This window comes from Lacerta agilis, chromosome 5 (assembly GCF_009819535.1).
Source record: "Lacerta agilis isolate rLacAgi1 chromosome 5, rLacAgi1.pri, whole genome shotgun sequence".
NCBI classification, from domain to species: domain Eukaryota; kingdom Metazoa; phylum Chordata; class Lepidosauria; order Squamata; family Lacertidae; genus Lacerta; species Lacerta agilis.
The window spans coordinates 7,524,792-7,544,979 of record NC_046316.1 but is presented as its reverse complement, the minus strand read 5'-3'; the positions used below and the strand labels follow the sequence as shown (position 1 = coordinate 7,544,979).

Genomic DNA, 20,188 nt, shown 5'->3' with positions numbered 1-20,188 from the left:
AAAATGTCCATTTGGATATGAGCAGTATATCTCACTTTTAGTCACAACGGCTGATCATCTTATCACAGGGATAATTTTAAGTTAGATGTTACAATCCGACTGAAGAACGACCCAGCTCTCCCAGTTACTTTAATTCTATGATACAGCCAATTTTGACAGGTGACGGATTGTGAAGTAAGCAAGCCAAACCAATTGTTGCCCTGATATTTCCAATTCCTGTTTGGCCCAAGTTCCAAGATTAATGGCCATGTGTAATGTCGCATGATCAATAACCGTGCTTATGAAGCGTTGTAGGATTTGAAATTTAAATGATCTGACATTTGAAGTTAGTCAAGCTTCATACTTCCATTCTGCCAAACATTTATCCACAAAGTAAGTTTTATTTTCTTTAGCAAACAAATTAAATACCGCCACTCAGCTCAGTCAGCTGAACTCTATTAAATATTCTGGATAGATCTGGTTGGCATCAAAGATGACGAAAATCTTTGGGTTCCAGGTGCTGTCTACACAGCTGTCATATAAATTCACAAAGCTCCCATCTTTTGAAGGTGGTCTCACGTATTTGGAGTTCCCATTAACATAGTCCCCTGTCAATACACGAGCAAGAAACATCACTTTATGCTTCCAAAACATCTGAAGTTGCATGTCAACTCCATGAATCTGTAATGTGCTGCCATGCTTCAAGCCATCTTTGCAGAAGCGGCTGGAATATACAGCATCCCTTGCAAAATACGTCCCTACAGAGAAAGAAAAGTGCTTGAGCATAGTCTAGAAATACAATCACCATACTTACCGAAGCCTGAGGTTGGAACCGCACATGATCAAAGACATGGGATTGCTGCCAAAAATGGCAACCATGTCAAATCCCCCATTCTATCACCTAAAACAGGGGTCAGCAAACTTTTTCAGCAGGGGGCCGGTCCACTGTCCCTCAGACCTTGTGGGGGGCCGGACTATATTTTTTGGGGGGCGGGGGGAGTGATGCAAGAGCCACTTACCTGTGTCTTGCAAGCGGCAGGGGCTGGCAGTGGCGGCAGGACAATGAGCGGCAGGCGAAAGGGCTCCGGAGAGGGGCTGCTTAAAATGGCAGCCGCATGAGCGCTGCTGCTGCTTGCAGCAACAAAGCCCAGCCCCCTTCCTCCTCTAGGCAGGGCGGGGAGAAGCCAGGAGGGAGGGAGGGAAGGAGGAGGCGCCGCCGCCGCCGCCGTGAGAGGGAAAGAATGTGTGCGTTGGCGATCCACGTGGCGATTCCCGGACCATCCACGGGCCGGATCCAGAAGGCAATTGGGCCTGATCCGGCCTGCGGGCCTTAGTTTGCCTACTCATGGCTAAAATATGTATCGGTAGAAACACATGATAAAATATAATGTCATGCACTTCCTGACCCGCACCGTTGGATAGCAGCCAGAGGTGGAAGCAGTATATGCACCACCTGCACTGCGATTGGTTGCTGGGGCTATGTGGGAAGCTTCCAGAGAAATCCAGACCATGGAGCGCCAATTCCAGTCCTTGCTTACAGTACTTTTCCTTGGAACATCATTCACTCAAAGACTAGTGGGTGTGCTTGGGAACTTGTTGGTGATTTGCCTTGGATTTCTGGGATTAGCTCTAATTTATGGCTCTCAATTCTGACCCTTAGCAAGGCTTTTTTCAGATTAATTAAGGGATGCTCACAAGGGCAGCATGGACTACTTTGTAGTAAAACATTTAACTAGGATAAAGCTGCTAGAACTTAATGTGTATGTAAACCCATAAAAGACAGCTCATGCAGCCCCTTGCCTTTTCCATATACAGCAGCATGCATGCCATTGATTCTCCAGTCAAAGTTATGAATGCAGATGGCTTCCACGAATTCACTGTTGGTGCCATGAAACAACATATGTTCATTAATGCAGGGGACACCTCTTTTCTTCTTTAGCTGAGCCTTTTTCCTGTCAAAAGGACAAAATAACAAACAATTTATAATGGAAATACAGTACTAGAATAAAAATGTGGGCAAAGCAAAAGTCAAGTTTGGAAAGCCATTGATGTAAAATCTTCCAGAGAGAGAGAGTTTCTGTACTCTAGTGCAAGCACTACAAACCTATTACATCTTCGGCTTTTGCCATCTCACAGTTGAGGTGGTAAATTCATTTTAAAAAAATTGAATAAACTGTACCCCTTCAGCCTGCAGGTAGGAGACTGCACTTGTGAATGCAGAAAGAGGCCTGGACCAGATCGCTGATAAACTAGTCTTCTACTTGCAGAAATGTTTGGTGGCTTTTTTAGTTGTACACAAGGTAACATTTCAAAAATAATATTCTCCATACCCAGCTGTATGAACTAAGACAGTCCTTTCTACCACACAAACACACACATTAGAAATTTGATATTTTATAAATCAGAGCCCTAAATATATTTTTTTTTTTAAAAAAAACAGCACTGGGATATCACTATAATTCATCTTGCAAAAACCATAACGGATCTGCTGCTAGCAAATATTGTTGGTGCTAACCTATAAAATAGTTTCAGCGCAACCACTGGAGACTGACGAATTCCCTGTTGTGGGGTTCTTGGCTGAGAAATCATTATGCAAAACTAATAGCTGATCTTTGCTTAATGTATTTATGTAAGTACCTGCATACAGCTAGGAAACTAATTATAAAAAGCTGATTAAAAAGGCCCCAAAACGACAATTTCTAAAACATTTTACAGGCATGTACCCAGGCTTGTAAGCAGACACTTGCCCAGCTGCCTGTGCTAAGAAATGTTTTTAGATAACCAGGCAGGGAGGCATCAAAAGAGTTTTTTTTCCCTCTAGCAGGTAGGCTACTTAAGTTATGCAGGTCTAAGTGAAAGGATGAGTAAATCATCAGACAAGGTTTCTGCTGCCAGAGCACTTTATGATTAGCACATTAATGACATGGATATATTTTGGCATGGAGATGCAAAACAGATCATGATAAGCCAATGTTACGTAAAAAGACCACGCAAAGAACATTTCAAGTGGCATTTCTGTGATGAAGAAAACGTGTAGACTGGTCCAGTTTTTTTTTTTTAAATACTGCCTTCAACTCCTGCAACCTTCAACACCAATATTTGGGGACTTTGAATTGAAATATGACATTTGAGCAGGCCAGTTCAAGTCAGTTAAACCTGAATAATTGAATTTGTTTGTTATTATGCTATGAATTTTTGCGTTTTTATACTGCAAACTGCTCTCTGATCCTCAGATGAAGAGCGGTAAAGAATTTTAAAAATAACAACAACAACAACAACAACAACAAAAAGACTTGTAGAGTCAACTGTTGGGACCACAATAACAATGCTGTCTTTTAATTAAAACATTACCAGGGTGAGCTAGTAGGAGATATGAGTTGACACTGGACATTTATGTAGTTTGGGGGCTCGGTGCACAATGTATCAAAAGAGAACAGAATGCAAGAGATACACTGCAAGGCAGATAAAGACAGGTCTGATTAAGAATGAACAAAAGGAAACATGAATTTTAAGCTTGAAATTAAATCAATGTAAATACTGAAATGATCTGCCTTTAAAAGAGATACTATTTAGCACAAAAAACTACTTTAAAAATAGTCTCACCTGCAAAAGAATTCCCACAAGTCTAGATTCTGAATTCTCTGAATTCTTCTAATCCGTTCACTATCCATTGTTTTCCCAAACTGACTAGCAACATCCTTATATTCATTTGTCAGCTTATGCAAAGTAATTAGCTGAAGGAGAGAGAAACACAGAACTTTACCCAGATGCACTAAGCCCTTTGCTTCTAAAGTTTTCAAAATATCGTAATAAGGTCTTACCTGGTATGGCTCTTCTGAATTTACATTCTCCCAGTGTGAAGGCATGGGGATAGACTGATTTTCACAGATAAAACTTGAAACACAAAAGGAGTAGTCAGTACACTGTCACATCCCCCACTCAAGAGAAATACTGCGCAAAATGCAAAATGTACATTTACAAAAATGTAAAGGATTGGAAACAGCTTTAGTTTCCTCTTTGGATTTTGTTTTTGAACATTAAGGGCAGAATAAAAAGAAAATAATCAGTCAATCAGGTGCTTTAAAGATTTGCTGAATTAGAAGCTTAAGTTTAAGGTTTTAGATGTGCCAATTTAGTTATGTTTTCTCCAATTTTCCTACAAGGGGCAGTGGTTACTTAACTTATTCCCACTTCTTTGTCCTAGGGAGAAGCCAGAACACTAAGAAAATGTAAAAGGTCACCTGAAGAGGAAATGATCTTAGATTATTTTTAAATATCAGTTCTGGAAAGGTTAGGTAAAGGTAAAGGGACCCCTGACCATTAGGTCCAGTCGTGTCCGACTCTGGGGTTGTGGCGCTCATCTTGAGTTAATGGCGGAGGGAGCTGGCGTACAGCTTCCGGGTCATGTGGCCAGCATGACAAAGCCACTTCTGGCGAACCAGAGCAGTGCATGGAAACGCTGTTTACCTTCCCGCCGGAGTGGTACATATCTATCTACTTGCACTTTGACATGCTTTCGAACTGCTAGGTGTGCAGGAGCTGGGACCGAGCAATGGGAGCTCACCCCGTCGTGGGGATTTGAACTGCCGACCTTCTGATCAGCAAGCCCTAGGCTCTGTGGTTTAACTCACAGCGCCGCCCGGGTCGCACCTGGGAACAGAAAACTGTCTTAAACCTATTGATACCACTGGCCCATCTAGTTCAGTGCTGTTGATGTTGACTGCCGGTGGTTATCCAGGATTTCAGACTGGGGTCTCTTGCCTGCAGACACCATGCTTTGGTTGTGGCACCTTTTGCATGCAAAGCAGAGACCTATGGCCAGAAACCAGAGACTTGCAGCTCTTTCCCTTGAAGTAATTAAGTCTGATTCACCTACCTATTCCTTTTTCCTTATTGAATATCTTACTTGTTTAGATGATCAAGAAGTTAATCAAAGGAGGAAGAGAGATGAAAACAAGGAAAGAAATAATGTGCTTTGCACTATTCAATGAGGCTTGAACAAAATAACTTTTGCTCAGAGGACTGCAAGAGACCTCATTCAAAACTGAATGTTTTCAGGGATGCAAAGTTAAAAAGAAAAAGAGAGAGAGAAATGAAGTAAATTTTTTCTTCTCTTGTTAATAGCAAATATAGGGCTGGAGTATAAATTGCATCAGATGTTGCAAAATGGCAACGATAATTTGTTCCCACAGTGTCTGAGGTGCACCAAGTGATGACGTGTGAATATAGTTTCATCTACCTTTTGCATTTTAATATACTCAAGGTGGGGGGAAGACTGTCAACATTAACCTAAAAGGACACTAAAATATTTAAAGAAAAAAATAACTATGTCACAAGGAAAATGTCAGTGACTGTTACCTGAAGGCACTGATAGAAAATGGAGCTCTTTTTATGGGACGTTCTTTTCCAGTTGTTTGGTTAGTTTGTTTCATCCCTGTGTAAAAAATTAGAGTTAGACAAAATCTAAATCAGCCTACCACATGCTGATGCCCTCCAGATCAGGAGTAATGAGAGTCCAAATATTTGGAGAGCACCAGGTTGGGAAAAGCTGGTCTAGAAAATGGACAGACAGAATTTTGCCAAGCACTTTTTCCAGTGTTCTTTCATGGGAATTTTAGTTAACAGCACATAAAAGTGCACCAATGATCAGTTCACAAGCCAATCAAAATCTATTGTAGGTAAATTGATTTGTTCAGATCTGTTCAAATGTAGTTCTTGCCCTTTCTTACAAGCTTTAAGGAAACGCACACTGGGGGGGGGGCAATTTCCCATTTTGTTAGTATCCTGCTCTCACTCCTGATTGCACTACATTTATACTGAGTTACTGCATTCTATCCTATCTTGTCTTCAAGACCTCTAGGCAGCACACATAGAGCAGCTCACAGAATAGGGACCCCTGACCATTAGGTCCAGTCGTGTCCGACTCTAGGGTTGCGGCGCTCATCTCGCTTTACTGGCCGAGGGAGCCGGCGTACAGCTTCCGGGTCATGTGGCCAGCATGACAAAGCCGCTTCTGGCGAAGCAGAGCAGCGCACGGAAACGCTGTTTACCTTCCCACTGGAGTGGTACCTATTTATCTACTTGCACTTTGACGTGCTTTCGAACTGCTAGGTGGGCAGGAGCAGGGACCGAGCAATGGGAACTCACCCCGTTGCGGGGATTCAAACTGCCGACCTTCTGATCAGCAAGCCCTAGGCTCTGTGGTTTAACCCACAGCACCACCCGCGTCCCACTAGCTCACAGAATAAGCCATGCCAAATGCTAAGGTACTGTGAACTTAATAAGGGTGTAAGAATAAGTTAAACTTGTGTTTTAAAATGTCGTAAACCACTGATAATGTGATAAAAATCAATCAAGTAAGTCTCCCAGGCAGTAACCCATCCAAAAGTGCTTATCTTCAACATAGTCACTGCATCATATGCCTTACTACAAGTAAAAGTTCTCTTTCAATTATTCACCCATGCAATCAGAAAACTTCCCAATTACAACACAGGGTATTTCTGCTGGCTTATAAACGTCTTACACCTTCTCAGTAAATAGATATACATACCTAAAAAGTCCAGCACGTAGTCGAATTTTGCAGTTGTAAAAGAAATGGAGCCTTGTGGATTAATTTTGAACATCCCTTCAATGTCTTCACTGCTAAGTGAACACTGGCTAGTAGAATCAGTCTTCAAAACAAATGGAAAGCACATTTTTAAAGGTTTTAAACAAGTGACCCAATAATTATTAGCACATAAACAACATTTTAGAGTGAATTTTAGAAGAATTTAGGAGAATAGATGCAGAGGTGCCTCAGTGGTTTTAACACTTTCAGCTACAAGATTTTGTAAATGTTGGAAGTACAGAAGAACTGCCAAAGTTCTCATTTAAATTTTAGAACATTCTTTGTTTGAGATTTTGCATTCGTAGCATCTTACACCTAATAAACCCAGCATACTTAATTCTGCAAAAGCTGTAGGCTGGGGTCTCCTTCAATCTTTATTATTAATTGGAACAATGTCCTTGTTTTGAACTGCAATACTACACACAACTGGATGTGAGTAAGCAACACTGAAGTCAAAGGAATTGATTTATCCACTATCACAAAATCAGTTATTGCAAATAACTGGCATTCTGCAACATTTCCAACAAAAGAATTGATAAAGAAAGCATGGCAATAACCAAAGCTATCTAAATTAAGTGAAGACAAGTGTAGACAATATAATGTAAAAGGTTGCTAGGAACTGGCAGTCAGTTATCTGATTTTTGTAATATGGTATTGAAATTAACATCTAAAACTGTTTTCCAATTGTGCATATATTTGTATTTGTATAAAAGTTGATCCCTCTGATACTTCCAGCAGAGCACATTGTTGCTCATTCATGCATTTTAATATAAAATTTATAAAAGATATTGCAAGAGATTCTTAGCCTCATTTTTCCATCTTGTGAAATGAAAACAACAACCTACTTTGCAGACTGCGAGGACAGGAAAACAGAATGTTGAATAGGGTGGGCTATCTACATAAATGACTACCTCAAACATATGCCATTTGCCACATTCAGCCAAGTAAAACCAACCCCACTGGGTATCCGACGTGTCCATTTCTTCGAGGTGGTCTGCCATTCTATGTGGGAGGTCATCTGCTCCCCGAGACATATCTTGAAACGGTCCAGACATTTCCTGAAAGAGTCAGAGCGATCCCACGAGTGAAATTCTGGTCGCAAAGAGCTGTCGCTGGCTTGCAATTCTTGAGAGGGGGGTGGGGAACATTTACAAAGTTTAAAAGAGATGCAGAGTCCTTACAGATCCTCATACAGGACTCGAATCGCAGGGGAAAGCCCTTGACACTCCCGGTGGTGTCCCGTATCAACCTCTGCCTCCTACTCCAACATCTTGCTCTGCTACCTCTCCTGCAAACATCCACGGGGGCGGGTGGGGGGCGCATCCTGGGAGGAACAAGTTGTCCCCAAGTCAGCCGGATGCGCTCCGGCTGGAAGCATCGGACCCAGCTCCTAGGGGGCGTGGTCCCTTTGCTTCCCACCCCCCCAAAAAATATATATTTGAAGGGGGCCGGATTCCCTCTCCAAAGTTGAGGGGCACTGCCATTCAAAAGGCGTTTCGTGTGCCACGTCTTGTGACCGATCCTGCTTACCTGCCCCCTCAATACTTCATATTCAAGTTGCCCCCCGTGCTCGGAAGCCTCTTCTCCGGCACTAAACACCGAGCCCCCCAGGGAGGGCTCCGCTGTGCGGAGGAGCCCAGCCGCGGAAGCGAAGCCAGCCTCCCGAGCGCTATCCGGGGGCGCCCCGCTGTTCTCGTCTTTTCAGCGCCGGCGCCGCAGAGCATGTGCAGAGCGCGGGTTTCTCCCTTGCCCAGGAAGCCGGGCACTAGTGGGGGGGGGGGGGGCCGGGCTCCGTCGAATTAAAAGCGGGGCCGGGGAGGCGCCCTGAGGAAAGAGGCCGCGGCGGGCGGGCGGGGAGAACGGGATTCCGACCGGCTTCTCCTCACGCCGAAGCGGCAGCACCGACTGCCGCGAGGGGGAAACGGGGCCGTTTGTTTACATGTAACGAAGAAGAGCCACCTGGCGGCCGCTCCTCCTTTCGCCCCCCTCAGGCGGAGCTTCCCTTCTTCAGGCAGAGGGCGGGGAGGGGGGCGTGGCTTGCCCCGCCTAACGGTCGTCGCAACACCCCGCCCCCGCCGCTTCCGCCCTCTGGTACCCGCCCCTTCCGCCGCCATTCACCTGTCAGAGCCCACGAAGCCACGACACCGAGCAATGGTAGACCGGCTCGCCTGCGAGGAAATGCGAGCTCGCTTTCGCGCTTTTCCGGGCGCTCCGGAGCCGCCGCCCGTTGCTTTTCCTTGCTGTGCCTTCGAAGGGCACCGCCGCCGGCGTGCTGCTGCTGCTGCTGCTGCTGCTGCTGCTGCCTAAGGTCCAGGCGGCAGCATAGCTGTCAACTTTTCCCTTTTCTTGCGAGGAATCCTATTCGGAATAAGGGAATTTCCCTTAAAAAAAGGGGGAAAGTTGACAGCTATGCAGGGCCGTTTCCCTCGGATGCCGCGTTGTGCTTTTATGCGTTTTTTTTCTCTCCCCCCCCCCCAGCATCTGGTCAGTCGTTTGCCGTGCAAAGCGGCCCCTCCTGCGGCGGCTGCCAGCCGAGGAGAAGGGCAGACCCGGTGCCAGGGGTAGAGCGGGAAAGGCTGCGATCCCGAGAATGCTGCAGGAGCAGGGGAGCAGAAAGCAGCACTTTCTCCGGTCGCCACTCCGCCGCGCTATGTTAAACCGGTCTGTGAATGATACAGGTATTACGTATAAACTAAACAAGCTATAGCTTAGGGGCCCCCAAAAAAAAATCCAAAGGGAGAAAAACCTGGATGTACATTTTCAAAATATAAAAAACAAGTAAAATAAAACCTTCATACAGCAACAGTGTTTTGTGTTGTGTAGGCTCCTGTGATGTAAGTCTTTTGCCCCGCCTGCTAGCCTGCTCCCTAAAATATCTCTGGTTTGCTCATTTCTGTATATTGGGCGCCTACATTCTGCATGGACTGGTTGCATGGTAACATGGGCAAATGGCTTTAGATACCTATTAGGTCCATAAATGACCATATAGCATATATTCAACACACACACAAAAAACAGTGACAATTTGTTGTTGACAAAGGACAGCTGGACATATGAAGGGCCCCATTTACCTTCAGTAGCTTAGGGCATCGTCAAACCTAAATCCGGCCCTGACAAAGGGAACTCCCGCCTGCTTCTCTTTCACACGGAGGGGGAGGACGAGGAGGAGGCACGTTGGAAACAAAAGCGGGGATTTTTGTTCACCGGTTGAAGGATAGCCTTGAGGAAGCGCGAGACTTTATTCTGCGAAACCAGAACTTTTCCTTTAAACTTTTACTTTACTGCGGCATTTACCCTGCGCCCGGCGCTAGGCTCAGGTCCGGAACCATTAACTCTGCCCCGCCCCTTGCCTGGAGCGGCTGGCGCGCCGCGTGACGTCGTCTCTGCGCGCGGCGGAGGAAAAAGCCGGCCGGCGGTTGGGTTGGGGGAGGGGAGCGTTCGGAGCGCGGCCGCTGGGCGGGCGAATGGCCAGGATGAGGCCGGCCGCTTTCGGTTTAACCGTCGTCCGGCAGTGAGTACGGCGCCCCTCACGCGGCCGCCTTTTGCCCCTTGGCTCGGGTGGGAGGGAGGGAGGAAGGGGGCCTCTCGGGAACCTAAGGGAGGACCGGCTTTACGTATAATCTAAACAAGCTATAGCTTATGATTGGGCCCCCCCCCCAAAAAAAAATGAAAGGGAAAAAAAAACTGGATGTACATTTCCAAAATATAAGGTAAAAAAACAAATAAAACAAAACCTACATACAGCAACAGTGTTGTGTAGGCTCCTATTTTGTTACGTGCAAATGGCTTTAGATACCGGTACCTATTAGTTCCATAAATGACCATATAGCATATATTAAACACAAAAAAACAGTGACAGTTTGTCGTTGACAAAGGACAGCTGGACATATATAGGGCCCCATTACCTTCAGTAGCTTAGGGCCTCATGAAACTTAAATCCGGCCCTGATTACTACTAACGACATGAGATTCCAAATTTCCAAACCCAGTGAAAGAGAGGCAGAATAAATCTAAAAATAGCTTGCAGGATGTTCCTCAGCCGAGGAATGAGTCTGGCTTCCTCCCAGGTTCCCTGTTGAAATGTGCATGCAGCAAATTAAGTATTGACTTGGTTATCAGTCTTGCCCTTCTTCCCTTGCTTCAGGTGGGTTTTCTGCTATTGTATGTTCATGCATTTATAAATTCCCCTGGTTTTTTTAAAGTGCTTTGGGGAGTGCATGCATGTCAGTGTGTTTGTGTGTTGACTGGTGTCTGGGGTTGGCAATAGATGGTATGCACAGTCCGCTTCTGCCACAATCTGCTGAACCATATTTTTTTCAATTTGACCGGGAAGGAAAATAAACACCTGAATTTTATGCTGAGGCCACTTCCAGCATGGCTCTACCCCCTCCCTTTCTCTACCCTCCTTCTCTGTGTTATGTAAGTTGTCTCCATAAATAGTAATTCTTTTTTTCTGTTTTGAAAATATTTTGTCTCTTTCAGTGGGGAAACAAGATACAACAAAGAGAAGATTCTGCAAGGTGTGTGTCTCTTCTCTTGCAGCAAGAGTAATAAGTGATGCTTTATAACAAGTCACAATTGCCTTTAGCTTCAGTTCTGCACTCTCATTAAATGCTGAAATATATTTTTGGCTTTGTCTTGTAGTCAAATGATTATTTATGTTGAATGTATTGTTTTAAAATAATACCTCAGCCTCCGCCCAGCAGCTCCTTGGGCTGAAAAACTTATTAAAGAACTCAAGCAGCACACAGTACCTTGTCAGGCTGCGTGGGTGACTGGATCCAGGTAATTCTGACTCCCAAGCCTTTTCAGCTTGGAGAAACCCAGAGGCACCCGTTGGTACATACACTTTCTTAAACAGCTGATACATGCCTATAGAAGCTTGCTTTTGTGCACATAGAACCCTAATTAGATTGGGGATGGTTTTTTGAAAAAGCAGGGCAGAAACATTTTTCTGTTCAGTATCCTGAGAACAGACTCAGTATCTCAGAGATCATTTCTCTGTGTGTCACCCTGCATTTTTTCCAAACATCAGGTGAAGATTTGCAAGATGATTTGTAGTAAATGTTGGAGTTGCAACGTTATTCTGTGTGCAGCTAAAGGGTTAGTTCTGTTAAAGTCAACTGAAGGGGCAGAAGTGTTGCTTAAAACCAGAGTGGCATGGTGTTTGCTGAGGTAGCACATGCTCTGATTGGCTGTGCAGTTCTGAGGGAGTTTTCTTGTGTATGTTTGGTTGAATGTCTCCCTGCTATGCAAGAAGGATAAAAACTCTTCTGTTCCTTCTCAAATTATACACTGTTTTTGTTTAGTATCCTCAGTAAATTGTTATCAGGATTTTCCTTCTCTCTAGACTTTGTTCACTTTAAGTGCCTTTGCTAGCAGGGCTCAGTAGTACCTTGAAATCTGGTCATCTTTCTGTGTGACAACTTCTTTATCAGTCAAGGCTTTATAGGAACAAATTTAATACCTGTTGGATTTCTCCAGCAGTGTAACTGCTGTGGGTCAGTGGTTAGAGCACAAGAAAGGCTAGATTGGGGTGACCCAATTTCAAGTTTTCAAAATCAGAAATTAATAACTTGCCTTCCTGGGAGAATTGCAGTTCTACCTGGGCAAGCAGACAGATGTGTTCATTCTGTGCAGAGCTATTTTTAAGCAATTGAACCCTTTCAAATTAGCAGAGTAGGCAAAAATGAATAAGAAATTTTTCCTCTGTGGAATTCAGAAAGGTGGCAGGCAGGGGAGGGGGAAGAAGCAGACTTTTATGGAATTTTCAGAAGCATACATGAATTCTACCATGCCATTCATGTATATGGTACTTTTGAGAGGAATGTAACAAAAGCAGAAGCTCTCTGCTCCGACAAGGTTGCATCTGAGTTTGGAACATGTGAAAGATGAGAGAAAAAGGGATGGGGAAAAGGCAAGGGCTATGGAATGAATCTAGTACAGTTTTGATTTCTCTCTCTTCACAAACTAAGGGGTCAAGCCAAAGATTTCATGGGTGGGGTTTTTTGCACATTAAAGGATTCCTAGTAATTTCAGTGGAGGGATCTGATACATGCACAAATTGACAGTACTGTATATACCAGTAAGTTGATGATTGGTAAAACAGGCTTTCCTTAATAATTTGGCCTATTTTTATTTTGACTCCTATAGGCCAAGGTGTAGATGAGCCCCTCTCAGAGACTGGCTTCAGACAAGCCAATGCAGCTGGCCTGTATCTCAGTAATGTAAAATTTACTCATGTCTTCACAAGTGATCTGCTTCGGGCAAAGCAGGTAAGCTTGTATAGGATACAATTGGGATTATGCAAGATCAGACATTCTGTAATTTCAGTTTAATTTGTTTCTGTGAGGCATCTAATTGTGAATATGAGAGACTTTATTGTCCAAGTGCCTCTCAAATTTATCACAGCAGGCCTCCAGGTACCCTTATCTTCTCCTTCAGTCAAGATGCTGCTACTCACTGACTTGCCACTCAAAAAAGATGCAGTGGTGATGGTAGGCTCAATATTGTGTTCTCACCTGTGTCTGATCAGATTCACAGTGATCCCAGTGGTCAGTCCCATTGATTTTTCCATGGTCTCCACAACATGGATGAGGGCACATGAGAGCAGTTTTATAGTTGGCTCTGCAAAGCAAGACAAAAGTATCTACAGGAGTGTTGGTGCATAAGCATCTACTCTTCGGTTTTCATTTCTTTCTACAGCAGAGTTCCTTTTACAGAAAAGCTTTCCTGCATCTTTTACTTCTTTATAGCATCAGCAGCATTCCAGCTATCTCTTAGTGAAATTCCCATTACAGGAATATATACCATTTGGTTCTGTTTCTCAGTCTTTATTATTTACAAAACTTTACACAGGCCATTAAGAAAGAAAACAAATAAAGCAACATAATCTTTTTTCTCTTTCTAGCCATCCAGCCAGAGACCTAATGCTGACTCATTCACATACTCATTTACACTGACTCAGACTTAGTTAATCGCATGCCCTGATAAGGACACCTGTTGCTGGGGAAGTTTCCCATTGCCTAATAACTTGTTCAAGACCATTTACAAGTTTCTTCTAGAATATTCCAACAAGGAGCCCCAGGCATGCCACATGTTTCCGGGCAGTCTAAGGGGGCGCTCCCTCTGACAGTCTCAGTCTCCCTAGAGAATTACCAGTCCATGACAACGGGCTTGCCACCAACCTCCCTAATCACATATTGATTCCCACTAGCCCACTCCATGGCAAAAAAAAACACAGGTTCAATCATATGTGCTGTGCCTCTGATGTATTGAGACATCTCCTGGTTCTCATGGAGGGAGGGCACTGAAGTCCCATGTTGGCATACTAGAGGAGGCCTTGGCATGAATGTTGAATTTCCCCAGCACCACAGAAGAGGGATCCTCTAACACCATATCAGAAACAGTCGTCACTAGCTTGGTCAGCTTGGCTGTTGGGTTGCATCATGGGCAGTACGCCAGCAGCAGCCCTGTTCTCAAGTAATGAATGATTCATGTCTTATTCTAGATGAGCCTGCCATTCCGTAACCACTGCCACCCGATCAGTAAGGGGAGGTTGGCGTACATCCCAAAATTCTGCCACAGCTAGTTTCAGGTGCCTATGAACCCAGTCTCCCCACCCCCACCCATCAACATGTTTATGCAGAAACTTCTGCTGCAGCTTACTTCAGTGTTCAGGGCTATATGGGAACTCTGAAGATTTTTGCCTGCTTGTTACTTGCAATTGCTACAGTGCCACCACCACTGCTTTTAAGTATCTGGTTGTGATGCTTCAACTGCTTGTGCAGTCCATCCAAGATCTGCTGAAAGCATTGCAGCCACTAGTGGCAAACGGAAGGGACCATATCTCTCAGTTGGGCATCGGAGCTAATCAAAGCAATGGTTGGTATTGAGACTCTTAATCTCAAGTTCATGGGGTTAGAGTCCCACATTTGGCAAACGGAAGGGACCATATCTCTCGGTTGGGCATCGGAGCTAATCAAAGCAATGGTTGGTATTGAGACTCTTAATCTCAAGTTCATGGGGTTTGAGTCCCACATTTGGCAAAAGTTTCCTGCATTTCAGCAGGTTGGACTAGATGACCCTTGTGGTCCCTTCCAACTCTTGTGATTCTGTGATATCTGTCTTGCCTGGATTGAACTTCAAGTTTTTAGCCCTTTATCTTTCATAGTGTTTGCGTGTTTTTAAAGCATGACATGCCTGCTTAATGTTTCAGACAACAGCCGCAATTCTAAAGAAGAGTAAGTTCTGCAAAGAGGTTGCTGTAAAATATGATGCAAGACTCAGAGAGCGGGTAAGAACAGAAAATATTATTTCTACTGTTACGTTTCCATCAGCATTTGTGATTCTGTAACGTATGTCATATTTAGCATCTGAGTCAGAGTCTTGATGCCTTAAGGTTCAAGTGCAATGGGCTCCCAATTCATGCGTAGAACGTCTTGGTCTCTGTCCTTGTCAGAATTCATGTGTGCAAAGTGCCTTTAGATAGGATGAGAATATGTATGGCAGTGTACCAACTCTTGGGCGAAGATAATTTGGAGGTAGTTTTAATAGCCTTTGAATTGTTTTCTGCAACTAAAAAAACTATGATAAACTGAAAAAAATATGCCATGAAATGTATTTTATTTCTATTTATTATTTGTATTACTTGTATTTGCCCGCAAGGCCCACCCAAAAAAAACAACCTAAGGCAGGACCTCCCCCCTCCCCACAATTAGGCAATCCACATCCACCAAATTTATCTCAATTAAGTGCCGGAAGTAACCCCCAATAATGTCAAAATGAAGGAACCTGTACGCAATCAATAGTTAGCTAGCCTGCCAACGCTCCACAGCACGGAGACCACTAAAATCAAACTAAGGACCTTCTTGCCCTGGGAAAAACGAAGGATGGAAAGAACAAAAAGCATTCAAGAGCAAAAGCCCCCTTGAAAGCAGAAGAGGAGGAAGCTGAGTCGCCAAGGGATATGAATTAAGTCTGCTTTTGTCTTCTCTGTTATGCAACAAAGGCCTGATTCATATTTCCCCTGTTGGGCGGCTCTGTTGGCAGTTCCTACATTGCTTACTGCTTCTCTGTTTTTAAGGGGAGTTAGCGGGGCATGCAGAAGATGACAGCAGGGGATAGAACTGTTTCCACAGCATGCGCCTTTGTGCAGTGATTCCCTAAGTGCTGGTCTCTGCAGGGCAGAACCTGATGTGTTTTTTTTTAATGAAGCCTAGTATATCTTTATGGGCATGGGAAGAACCTGGTAGAAACTGGCACTTACTGGATTTTCAGGCCCACTATATTGGATGCTTGGCAGAAGAGTTTTACTAGCCAGAAGGCTTTTATTGTAAATCACCTTGGCAGGGCTCTGCTCTCTCCCCGTGGGATGCCTTCTAGCATCCTCAACACTTGATTTGCATCACCATCACCTAATACAGCCCTATTATTATTTTTTACAGAAATATGGAGTGGCAGAAGGGAGGCCTCTGAGTGATCTCAGGATAATGGCAAAAGCTGCAGGGGAGCAGTGTCCATCTTTTACACCTTCTGGAGGAGAAACACTTGAAGAAGTAAGCAGTACTTTTCGTAGTGATTTGTTGTCCATTATACCTGACTGTCATGCAAAAACTTTTCTATATCAGTAGCATATATCTTCATACTGCAAGTCCAGCCTTTATCTCACTAGAACTATTATTTAGTGGAATTTGCCTAATGCCGCAGAGTGGTAGCATCTCTGAAGGGTCTCTAATTGCCGTTCAGAGAAGTTGGTCTGGTTCATAAATGTACTTAGCCTCAAAGAATGTGGCATAAGTATAACATATACCAAAATGCTTAGGAAGATGAGCTCTGTCATATACAGAAAGTCACCCCACAAAGTCCCTTTTATGGTTTGTGTGTGTGTGTGTTTCGCTCTTTTGTATGCAAGGCAATACAGTCGTACCTCTGGTTACGCTTGCTTCAGGTTGCGTTTGTCATGGGATACGAACGCGCCAAACCCAGAAGTACCGGAACGGGTTACTTCTGGGTTCGGCAATTTGTGCTTGCTTTGCGCGTGTGCAGATTCGGCGCTTCAGGTTACGGGCTTTTCATGTTGCGAATGGGGCTCCAGAACGGATCCTGTTCGCAACCAGAGGTACCACTGTACAGTCGTACCTTGGAAGTCGAACAGAATCTGTTTTGGAAGTCCGTTTGACTTCCAAAACGTTCAGAAACCAAAGCACGGCTTCTGATTGGCTGCAGGAAGTAACCATAGAGCAATACAACATGCGCCACAACTAGAAAGCAAATCAAGATTGCATTTGGCTGGCACTGTGTGTTGCAGTGCAACCAGCCACCCTGAAAGAAATGTTAGTTTGTTTTTTAAGTTAACTTTTAAAAAGATGGAAGGAGGGACAGGTGGTACAGGGCCTGGCACAAAAGAAGCAAACTATGTCCCTTAATAGGGTAAAGCGTTTTTGAAATAATTTGCAATCACTTTACTCTGTCCTTCCCCCTTGCTTTAGGTAAAAGCACGTGGCAAGGATTTTTTTGAACACCTTTGCTGTCTTGTTGCCCAAGAAGCATGTCCAGAAAATAAAGCTGAGACAGAAGGAAGTAGCACAGAAATGGCAGGCGGAAGTTCTACCAGCTCATTGACCAACCACCAGAGCAGACTGGAATTTAATTCCGACAGAGGTGCTGAAATATTGGATGCCAACATACTGGTTGTGAGTCATGGGGCATTTATGAGAAGCTGGGTGGGCTATTTCATTTCAGACCTGGCGTGCACTTTACCAGCCACTTTGTCAAAGACTGAGCTGTCTTCTGTGAGTCCCAATACTGGAATTAGTCGGTTCAATATAAAACTAGAGATGAGCGAGGACAGTAAACCTAAAATCCACTGCGTCTTTCTTAATAGAGATGACCATTTAGGTGAGAAGGTGATGGCTGGAAACATGGAGCTCTGAAACATTAAAATCACAAAGTTTATGTATGCAGACTGTAAAAGCATATTTTCTTTTAAAGCATTTTAGTGGACTAGCCTGTTGGAAGGTAAAGGTCTTCTTGCTCAGGAGGGGGGAAAATGGAGTTGATTCAGTTTGGAAAGTTTGTAGCAACTGCTTATTGGTAGCATGCCATACAGCCCAGTATTGCATAAATGGAAAGCAGCACTTGTTTACTCATATACACGGCTGAAATTACCTTAACTTTTTAGCAAGTGCTGTAGTATTAACTGAAAAAGTTCTATTTGTGCACAGAGAACTCAGTACGGTTACCCCATGTATTTACCGGAGGATTATTTGTCAGTGGTGACACTTCTGCAAAGCAAGATTTCACCCTCTGGAGCCATTCTAAACCTGGCTGCTTGTTTCATTATGCATGAAGGAGCATGAGCAAACATGGAGCTGTGGCCACGTATTTCCTCCCAACACTCTGCCCTTATTTCTGCTGCACGAAGACTTCAAATGGCTAAACCTGGATACGTGTGGTTCACAGCAACTTGTTCACTGTAGCACTCAGGTGCGTAGCCCAGTTCTACAGAGAGCCTTGCCATTCTGACACCCTTGAGCATGCATTTTCCCTCTGTTGTGTGAACCTTTAATTTGTATAAATTAATAAGTAAATGATTGGATTTCATTTTATTTTGTACTAACTCACTTTAAGACATTCACACCCTGGTCTTTTGTCAAAAAGGCTCTCAGAATGGCAAAAAGTCAGTATTGAGTCAGTCCCTGTCTTCAGGCTCAGAATCTAAAAAGACATGAGCCACAAGAAGACCTTTTTGGCGGCTGGGCTGGGCGAAAAGGACTTCGCTTCTTGCAGCACAGCACGGAGAAGCTCAAGTGTGCTCTGCCACTGTGCCCCCATGCCACCTCCTGTCCACCCCACCAGCCCCAATCGACACCAGCCACCTGGGCCTACACACAGTGGAGAGCACATAACCTCTTTCCTCTCCAAGCAGTTGTCTGGATAGTTCACGATACCATACGATGATCTTTATTATCATTGTCCCATACAGAACAACAAAATTGAAAAATCTACATCAGACATGCAAAAGCCTATCGACTCATTCCTCATCCTATCTATGCATAATTAACCTCCTATACTTTAATACCCTACCTGGCTAGCCCCCTAAAAACTCTGATGCCGCACAACTAAATACAGATACTCCCTTAGAGACTGCCTTACACTGCATTTAAAACCAAAATCGCTTTTGGATAGAAACTGTTTCTCAGGCGGCTAGTCCTGGTCTTTATAACCCTGTACCTTCTTCCAGAAGGCAGAAGCTGAAAGAGATCATTTCCGGGGTGTGCACTATGCTGCACTATCTCTGCAGCTTTCTTCTGGCACCTGGAGGCATAGATTTGATCCAAGGTGGGAAGAGTGCACCCAATTATTCTCTCCACAGTCTTTACAACCCTGGACAGCATTGTTCTTTCCCTGACCGTGCAACTCCCAAACCACACACACAGACTGGGTTCACACCAGTGGACCCAGCAAATTTCCCCCAATGTTGCATCTTAGTGTAGAGCACCCGACACATAATGTTATATCCTTTAGGCCCCTTTCCTCTGTTTCAGCTTTCTCAGATGATAGTAAAGGTATTTACATGACTACCTCCTATCTGTGAGGGTGGGTGGGGCGGGAGAAGTTTAGTGAAGCACTTCATTGCTCTTCCAGTGGCCCAGACACAAACAGCTAATTTATTAAGCGAAATAAGTTTTGAAATAAGAGTTGCCACCTCCTTTCCCTAAGCAGGTTTGCCAACTTCTGCTGGCTACCACTGCTTTTCTAGCTGTGGCAATGAATGCATTTTTGAAAAAAAGATGGAAGAAGTTGGGAATTAGGGTTGCAACTAACTACAGCACATTGTACGATACCAAAACTTATCAGTGTTGTCTAAATGATGCACCTGTTAAGCGCTCAGTTGACATAGAACGCATTTAACACAACATGTTAAACCCAAAGATTTTTGTTAATTAAATCAAAATAGTGCTGTCCCATTGATTGACAGCAGTCAGTAATGCTTCATTGAGAGGGCATCATTCCAACTGCATGGCATGCCCCCACCTCGAAGAGCAAATGAAAATCTGAATTAGATTTATCTGACTTAAAATTGGCATGTCTCAGATATCCCCTTCCCAGGAGCATGCATGTTGCCCTATACTGGGAGATAAAAGCCATGCTTCTCATTTTAAGGGAGATGTAGAAATGTTCTCTTTCAGTCTTTTTTGGTCTAATCAGTGTGTTTCAGGAGAAGTGTGTATTAAATTTCAGCTTGCCGTGTGGGCTGCCCATTCTGGGGTACACAGCAGGTCCCCTTCTAGGGAGAGGTCCGAAAAGTGTTCTGCTTTTGGACTACATGTGTACCCAATTTCAGTCCTCCCACTCATGTGGAAACACCATAATTCCAATATCTCCATTTGCATGGATGAGACCCACAGAAATAGTAATCAAGTCTAAGGAATTTTACATGCACATGCACACGCACACACACACACACACACACACACACTGCTTGTCAACCCCCTGCCATTTCCTCCGATATCAACTCCCTAGAGATTACCCTTCCCACCCCATGCAACTAAGCAGCTCATTATTCACCCAACCATTCACCTTCTGAAGCCAGTTCTTC

The 20,188-nt window shown here is 44.1% G+C and overlaps 2 protein-coding genes across 4 annotated transcripts; one reads left to right on the top strand and one right to left on the bottom strand.

Moving 5' to 3' along the window:
* Positions 1 to 8,542, bottom strand: PARP11 (poly(ADP-ribose) polymerase family member 11). Of its 3 annotated transcripts, none has more exons than XM_033148372.1 (8): positions 8,526 to 8,542; positions 7,542 to 7,644; positions 6,530 to 6,650; positions 5,338 to 5,413; positions 3,801 to 3,873; positions 3,583 to 3,713; positions 1,780 to 1,931; positions 1 to 737 (listed from the first exon to the last, which is right to left on the bottom strand). In XM_033148372.1, coding segments are annotated over exons 1-8 (972 nt in total). In that variant the 5' UTR covers positions 8,528 to 8,542; the 3' UTR covers positions 1 to 423. The 3 variants fall into 3 exon arrangements, with proteins under 3 accessions (XP_033004263.1, XP_033004264.1, XP_033004261.1); XM_033148373.1 differs by lacking the exon at positions 8,526 to 8,542 and adding an exon at positions 8,117 to 8,198; XM_033148370.1 differs by lacking the exon at positions 8,526 to 8,542 and adding an exon at positions 8,117 to 8,193 and having other exon boundaries at positions 7,498 to 7,644.
* A 1,469-nt stretch (positions 8,543 to 10,011) lies between these two features.
* TIGAR (TP53 induced glycolysis regulatory phosphatase) lies at positions 10,012 to 18,325 on the top strand. The gene is made up of 6 exons (XM_033148369.1): positions 10,012 to 10,097; positions 11,068 to 11,105; positions 12,739 to 12,860; positions 14,804 to 14,881; positions 16,032 to 16,142; positions 17,076 to 18,325. Exons 1-6 carry the CDS (start codon positions 10,051 to 10,053, stop codon positions 17,517 to 17,519), a joined length of 840 nt encoding a protein of 279 aa, XP_033004260.1. The 5' UTR covers positions 10,012 to 10,050; the 3' UTR covers positions 17,520 to 18,325.
* The last annotated feature ends 1,863 nt before the right edge of the window (positions 18,326 to 20,188 follow it).

Coding starts and splice junctions, on each gene's coding strand:
- PARP11 (XM_033148370.1), bottom strand. CDS start 7,641: ATGTCTGGACCGTTTCAAGATATGTCTCGGGGAGCAGATGACCTCCCA. Junction 3,714..3,800: donor ATTCAGAAGAGCCATACCAG/GTAAGACCTTAT, acceptor TCTCTCCTTCAG/CTAATTACTTTGCATAAGCT. Junction 738..1,779: donor TGCTGCTGTATATGGAAAAG/GCAAGGGGCTGC, acceptor CTTTCTCTGTAG/GGACGTATTTTGCAAGGGAT.
- TIGAR (XM_033148369.1), top strand. CDS start 10,051: ATGGCCAGGATGAGGCCGGCCGCTTTCGGTTTAACCGTCGTCCGGCA. Junction 14,882..16,031: donor ATGCAAGACTCAGAGAGCGG/GTAAGAACAGAA, acceptor TATTTTTTACAG/AAATATGGAGTGGCAGAAGG. Junction 16,143..17,075: donor GAGGAGAAACACTTGAAGAA/GTAAGCAGTACT, acceptor CCCTTGCTTTAG/GTAAAAGCACGTGGCAAGGA.